Source organism: Alligator sinensis, unplaced genomic scaffold (genome assembly GCF_000455745.1).
Source record: "Alligator sinensis unplaced genomic scaffold, ASM45574v1 scaffold457_1, whole genome shotgun sequence".
Classification (NCBI taxonomy): Eukaryota; Metazoa; Chordata; order Crocodylia; family Alligatoridae; genus Alligator; species Alligator sinensis.
The window spans coordinates 536,511-543,543 of NW_005842840.1; the positions used below are offsets into that span (position 1 = coordinate 536,511).

At 52.3% G+C, this 7,033-nt stretch overlaps 1 protein-coding gene across 1 annotated transcript in view; it reads left to right on the forward strand.

The window, feature by feature from the left end:
• Window positions 1-6,374, forward strand: part of H6PD (hexose-6-phosphate dehydrogenase/glucose 1-dehydrogenase) — a 21,685-nt gene extending 15,311 nt beyond the window's left edge. Inside the window, 3 exon segments of the mRNA XM_025191606.1 lie at window positions 1-18; window positions 2,181-2,450; window positions 3,353-6,374. The exon segment at window positions 1-18 is cut by the window's left edge and continues 31 nt beyond it. Of these exon segments, the coding sequence (XP_025047391.1) occupies window positions 1-18; window positions 2,181-2,450; window positions 3,353-4,710 (1,646 nt within the window). The 3' untranslated portion in view covers window positions 4,711-6,374.
• The last annotated feature ends 659 nt before the right edge of the window (window positions 6,375-7,033 follow it).

The following is a 7,033-nucleotide window of genomic DNA, read 5'->3' on the forward strand; positions in this document are numbered from 1 at the left end:
AGACTGTGGATGCTAAAGGTCAGTGAGCCAGGACTGCAGCTTTTGGCTGAGCTAACACTGGAGAATTCATCAAGAGCAGAGATACATTAGCCTATATCTGCATGAGAGTGACTCCTGTGACTGCAGCCTGCAAATGCACAAGAAAGAGGCCAGGCAGGTGTCTGAGTGATGCCATTGGCACAGGGGAGACTTTAGTTGGTTGCCAGTCATGGCTGATCCCTCTCCATGCTGGGAATAGCAGGGAAGAGAGTGGTTTGACCTCCTGGGGTAGGAAGCCATCAGGCTTTGAATATGTGTGGCTGGGAATCAGACAGTCCCATCCAGAGCTTGGCTGGGGAACCTGCAAGCTGCCTTGCCCTCTGGCAGCAAGGCTTGGCTGTGTTTCAGATGCCTATTTAGAGCCAAAAGACCCCAGACCCTGCTGTGAATGGACTGGAAAAGGTTTAATTTTCTGATGACTGCAGGCATGCCAAAGGTTCTGTGGCCTTAAGGCCTGCCTGCCTGGCCATTTGCTGAGCCTAGCTTCCCGTTGTAACTCTGTGCCTTTGCTTTCCCCTCTGACTGTCTGCCCCCTCATACTAAAGCTGGAACTGGAAGCATTTGTTCTCTGGAGGGAGGCTGCTGGAGCTTGGCTGATTCTGTGCACCCATCCAGGCACGTGTGCTCTCTCCCTTTCTGGTAAAAGCCTTGCAGAGCCTGGTCCTATACTCTCCGCAGTGCTGAGCATAAAGCACTCCAGGCTGCTCTGCCACCCACAGCACTTCCTGGGATGCCAGGTCCCCTTACTTCTGCAACATCAGGACTGCACCTTCATCCCCACCCTGCCCCCCACAATGCTAATTAATGCAATTCTTTGAAAGCCTTGAGTAGTCCTGGGCTTGGCAGCTCATATCTGAGCCAGGCCCCTTGATAGGGGCGGGAGAGCAGTGCTGCCTGTACCTTGTCCTGTCTTTCCTTCTCCCCCATCCTCCCCCTGACCCCACACACACTTGGTCATTTTTCATTGAATGACTCTTTCTCTGTGCGTCTGCCATTAGCAGCTTGGCTCCCAGAGAGTCTGCAGCATTGATTACATTAATGAATGTGCCTTTAGATTAGAGTGAGGGAGATGAATATATCAATAGGGGAAGCCCACAGCACTGGTGCAGTCTGCAGGGCTCAGTCTGCTACAGACCAGCTGACAGAAGGCTCTGGTTTGAATAAACTGTTTTAATAGGAGAATGTCTGTCTTCTCTCTCCCAGCCCAGTAAGAAGCCAGCCAGGGGCGGGGAGAAAACAGAGGGCTTTATGCACTGAAGTTGATCTTTCCTGTCCTCCAGGGTGTGGGGTAGGCACACAGCCAGGGCTGCAGGCAGCACAGTGGAGTCTTGCTGCCCCAAGCAGTGAGCAGAAGTGCCCCCCTTCGCAGGATCCCTGTTTAATGTTTTGCTGGCCCCTTCCACTACTGCAGAATTGCTCGGGGTGACTGGGCATTTGGTGCTTTTCTATTCAGGCTGTCAGGTGGATACCCACAGCAGCAGATGTTGTGGCTCCTGCTGGCCTCTATATCTGGCCCCTTGATTTGTTGGCAGTGTTGGTACCATGAAGCGGATACCCTGCACGCCACAGTCTGGTCTCCACTGGCTCCTTTGCCCAGCTCTGGGCCAGATGTCAATCATGGGTGCTGGACCAAGGCTTCAGGAAACGCAGAGCTCCTCTGCCAACCCAGTGAAGTGAAGGCTCCCTGCTCATGACCTCAGGAAGCACTTGGCGAGGCTGGTGACTAAAGGTGGCTTCACACTGCCCTGGCACCCTAGGAAAGATGGGATGTGTCCCCACCTCTCTGACACTGCTCCCACCCCAGCCTCAGGCTCTCATTTCTCCCTCCAGAGGGATGTTCCTGCTCTGTTGAGGGCAGCTGGTCCCCTGCGAGTCCTTTTATCACCTGCAGCAGCTTCTGCTAGGAAGCCCTTCTGTAGTGGCTGGAGCAGATTGGTGGGCTGGTGCGAGTCATTGATCTGCCCTTAGAGGCTGGCAGTAAGGCCTCCTTTTGGCGTGGAAAGGTTCTCCCTTGTTATTTCTCTTTACCCCTCTGGCACAAACATTCAAGCTACTTGTCCCAATGCAGAGAAAGAGGTTGCACAAGGAGCTGTTTTCCCCTGCTGTTCTGGCTTAGTATCGTGCTTCTTCTTCACACGCAGGCCGTGCCAGCTTTTACGAGCAGTACGGAGTCATCCGTGACGTCCTTCAGAACCACCTCACTGAGGTCATGATGTACCTCGCCATGGAGCTGCCAGCCAACATCAGCAGCACCGAAGACGTTCTTCAGCACAAGCTGCAGACCTTCAAGTCACTGCAAGGGCTGGAAAAGACCAGTGCTGTGATTGGGCAGTATCAGGCCTACACCAGTCAGGTGCAGGAGGAACTGCAGAAGGCCCAGAACTATTTCAGCATGACGCCAACCTTTGCAGGTGGGGGCAGCCCCAGGCTGGTCACTTTTGCTCCATACTAATCAACTAACTTGCTGAACTCACCCCTCTGACTTTAATTTAGTGATCCAAGGTCCTTGCCTATCATCTAGTGTCAAGCATTACTTAAGCCTTTCCACTCTTGCTAAGTCTACTGGTTCATGACGCAGGCTACAGCAGAAGTCACCTTTAAGCATCACCTAAAATTTTGCATGTGTGCTACAAGTGAAGGGTGAGAGTGGTGGAATGGGAGATGAGCTCTGAAGTTCCTTCCATCACTCAAGGTCTGTTTCCACTTCTGTAACAAGGGGACAAGACCTGCCCTTTGCATTTCTAGGGCTCCCGTCACAGTAATACCCAAGAGCCCTAACAATCCAATACTGTCCCATCTCGCAGAGAGCAGTGCAGACAGGTTAACTAAGGGGTCCCCTGATAGGAAGTGCCATATATGAGCTGGGTGGCAATATTATTATTAATGCCTATGAAATATTTTTGAGGGTGAATTCTATAGTGGTTTGTTACCTCTCTCACTTCTTTGTAGATGAGTGAGATGTCCTGTGCATCTGAAGGATAAGGACTGTGGGTTTCTCTGCGGCTGGTGGGTCTTGGTTCAAGGCCGTCTCTAGCCATAATATGTTTACTGAATGTTTAAACTTGGCTAAAAGATGCGTTCCAGCTGGTTTGCAGAAGTGAGTTTCCTAAGTGGTAGCTACATGATTGATAAAGCTGGGTTGGGTAGTTGGGAGAAAGCAAGGCAAGGTCTTGGGAAGATGATGTTTGCTAGGGTTTATGTGACCCAGGCAAAGAGAATGGTAGGCAGCCATACTTGGTCCCATTGAGTACGCTTACCCTGAACTTTAGGCCCCAGGCATCAGTCCGTAGCTGAGACTCCCATGTCATTTCAGGTGTTCTGATTCACGTGGACAGCCTGCGCTGGGAAGGAGTTCCCTTCATCCTCACCTCCGGGAAAGCCCTGGACGAGCGGGTAGGCTACATTCGGGTCCTCTTTAAGAACCGTGCCTACTGCACCCAGAGCGAAGCCCTGAGGGATGCAGAGCATAGCCAGTGCAAAGCCAAACAGATCATCTTCTACATCGGGCATGGGGAACTGAACTCCCCTGCCATGCTGGTTAGCCGGAACCTCTTCAGGCCTGTCATGCCGGAAGGCAGCTGGAGGGAAGTGACGGACCGTCCTCAGCTGCATCTCTTTGGACAGCCACTGTCTGATTACTATGTGTACAGCCCCGTGAAGGAGAGAGATGCCTATGCCATGCTCATCTCCAGCATCTACCATGCCAGAAAGGATTTTTTTATTACCACCGGGAACCTGCTGGCTTCCTGGGAGTTCTGGACCCCACTGCTGGACAGCATCTCTCATCAGGCCCCGCGACTGTACCCAGGGGGCAGGGAGAACCATCATCTCCTAGACTTTGAAATGCTGGGCCAGGAGCTCTCCTTTACACTGGCAGAGCCAGTTGAATTTCTAGATACCAGCAAGCAAACTCCAGATGACTACCAAACCATTCAGACCAAGTTTCGGAACAGCTCGCTAGTCTCGGCCTGGCCAGAGGAGCTGGTTTCTCAGCTGGCGTCGGACTTGGAGGCAGTGGCTGCTCGGGCTGTGGCACGCTCTGGTGAATTCCACCTCGCTGTGTCGGGTGGCTCGAGCCCTGTGGTCCTGTTCCAGCGGCTAGCAAAGCACCACTACAGCTTCCCATGGAAACGCACTCACTTGTGGCTGGTGGACGAGCGCTGTGTGCCACTCACCGACCCCGAGTCCAACTTCTGCAGCTTGCACGACCACCTTCTACAGCATGTCAGGGTGCCTTACTTCAATCTCCACCCCATGCCAGTGCACCTGAACCGGCGGCTGTGTGTGGAGGAGGACCAGGGGCCAGAGTTGTATGCCGAAGAGATTGCAGCGCTAGTGACCAATGCCAGCTTCGATCTCGTGCTGCTCGGAGTAGGCACCGATGGGCACACGGCTTCCCTCTTCCCCCATTCATCCAGTGGCCTTGGAGGGAGCCAAACAGTGGTGCTGACGGAGAGCCCCATCAAACCCCACCAGAGGATGACCCTCAGCCTGCCCTTCATCAACAAAGCCAGGCAGGTGTTTGTCCTGGTCCTGGGGAAGGGCAAGCATGAAATTGTAACCCTGCTCAGCAGAGTGGGGAACAAGCCCAAGAAATGGCCCATTTCAGGAGTCAGGCCCAGCTCTGGCCAGCTGGTCTGGTACATGGATTACGAAGCTCTGCTTGGATGATCTCTTCTTGGTACATCCTCCCCCTCACCTCTCCCATGGCTGTCAGATCTCAGACTTCCTAACACTGTGCCTGCACTTATCCATTTACAATAATGGCTCCTACCCCCAAGGGTCTCTTTAAGGCTGGGTAAAGACCTGTTGGCTGTAACATCTCCAACCTGTGAGCTGTAGAGGCAGTGCAGCTCAGTGTTCAGAGCTTGGGAGAAGGAGCCAAGAGACTGATGTTGCATTCCTGACTCTGCCACTGAGTCTATTTGTGACCTTCGGCAGATTACTTCACTGCTGTGTGCCTCAGTTTCCCCCTCTAGACAGCGGGGTTAATAATCCTTACCTACCTCACAGGCATAATGTAAGACTTGTTTGATTCAGTGCCTGCAATGTTCTTTGAGATTCTCAGGGCTAAAATGCAAGAGATGTTACTGAAAGTTCATGTTCAGCTCTGATCAAACAACCCGGACTACTGCAGCAGCGAAAATCAGAATCCTGGTTGGACTGTGCTACTGTCTTGTATGTGCCAGCTTCTCGCAAAGAGCAGCCCTCTATTTCAGCAAAGCACTGACCACATTCCCACTCTGTTGATACAGTCGTGGAAGCTGCAGGTACCAAATGACTGCACCTTGCGGTGAGCAGCGCCCTTGATGCAGGCACTGAACTGTGCTCAATGCAATCCCTAGGCTTTATAAATTGCCCTGGTGCAGAGGCTAAGTTTATCAGCAGTAATTGCTGCTCTGCTTAAGTGCAGAGCTGGCACTGCAGGAGGTGGAAAGGGAAGCAGCGTGGATATGTTCAGGCTTTCAGGATTATGAGACTTGCACCCAAAGCATTGCAGTTCACATTCATTATTCTAGAGATGTGTAATTTGTCTGCAGCGTCGTAATTACAGATGGAAGCAGCTTCCTGGCCTGGAGATCAGGGGAGGGGAGTGGAAATAGTTGGATTCAGAACTGGGTTTCTGCATGTATCCTGAGCATCTTCATCACTTGACCCAGGCAGGGTACTGCTCTCTCCCAAGAGGTGGAGCAGTAGCTTGTGAAATTTCCATTTAAAGTGTCCTGCAGTAACAATCCCCATGCAGAGCAGCGAGGGTACTGCAGCACCTGCGCTGCTCTCTGAGGAGCGAGTGAGTTTCTGCCTCCTGCATGTCTTCTAGCTTTCTGATGCACAAAACTGCTTGCTGTATCGGGACCCTTCTCTTGAAAGCACTGGAGGGACTGGATTTGCCTGGTCCAGCCATGCAGGTTGAAAGAAGGGCTGCAGCCCTGTTTAGAAAGTGCTTGGAGATTCTTCAGATGCCTCTTTCCTCCTCCTCACCTCTTCACCTAAATTTCTTCTTGCCCATGAAGCTGCTACACCTTTACACAAGAAAATCCTCTAGTGACCAGCCCCATGTGCTGTAACTGAAGGATGACCTGATGCATCAGGGAGCTCCTGCAGATTGTTGACTAACTTTCCCTCTTTGAATGAAGTAGCCCAGATAATGCCAACTGCTCTGGGAGACAGGGTGCATCTACGCATGCAATCAGCACGTAGCAATAAACTCTTACACAGTTTGTGCTGGAGTTCATTGCTCCCGGGCATAGTGTTTACACATGCATCCAGGACCACAGCATATTAAGCAGGGATGGTGCAGCTCCAGCTGCCAGAGAGCCTTGCGGGGGGTCAGCCTGCCAGCCTGGAGCTGCTCCACCCTGGCTCAGCATGCTGCGGAGGGGTACAAGGGGGTTACAGTGCAGGGCTAGCCAGCAGGTAGCACCCTTGTGCCCCAGCCAGCCGTGGTCACAGTCTACATGTGCATTTCAGCACACTAAATAACTCCGCCGTAGGACAGTACTTGTCTCAGAAAGTACTATCCTACAGCAGAGTTAATTAATTTACTGCACCTAATAGGGGCACACACGTAGACTGATGTTTTACCTCTGAGCTAACTAGTCAACTCTGCAGTAAAGCACATGTGTGGATGCACCCACTGAGGTGATGAGATCCACATGTCAGGTGGAAGTAAATCCACCCAAGCACAGCTGGACCAGGGACAGAGCTGCACAGCTGGACCATGGCAGAGCTGTAGGGAACCAGAACAGGGACATCCTACAAGTTCCTGGGAAAGAGAGGGAGCTGGCAATGGCACTGCACCTGCAGTTCCACATCGTTGCCCAGCCAGACTAGGGAAAGGGAGACTCTGATGGTTTTCAGAAGGGGTCTCAACAGGCCCCTTTTCAGGAAGGCTGTTATTTATTGCTGATACCTAGATGCTTGCTATTAGAGAATTAGCCCTGTTGGAAACCCCTGTGGTGTCTGAGCCGCCCGGGTATCAGTCTGACAGGGA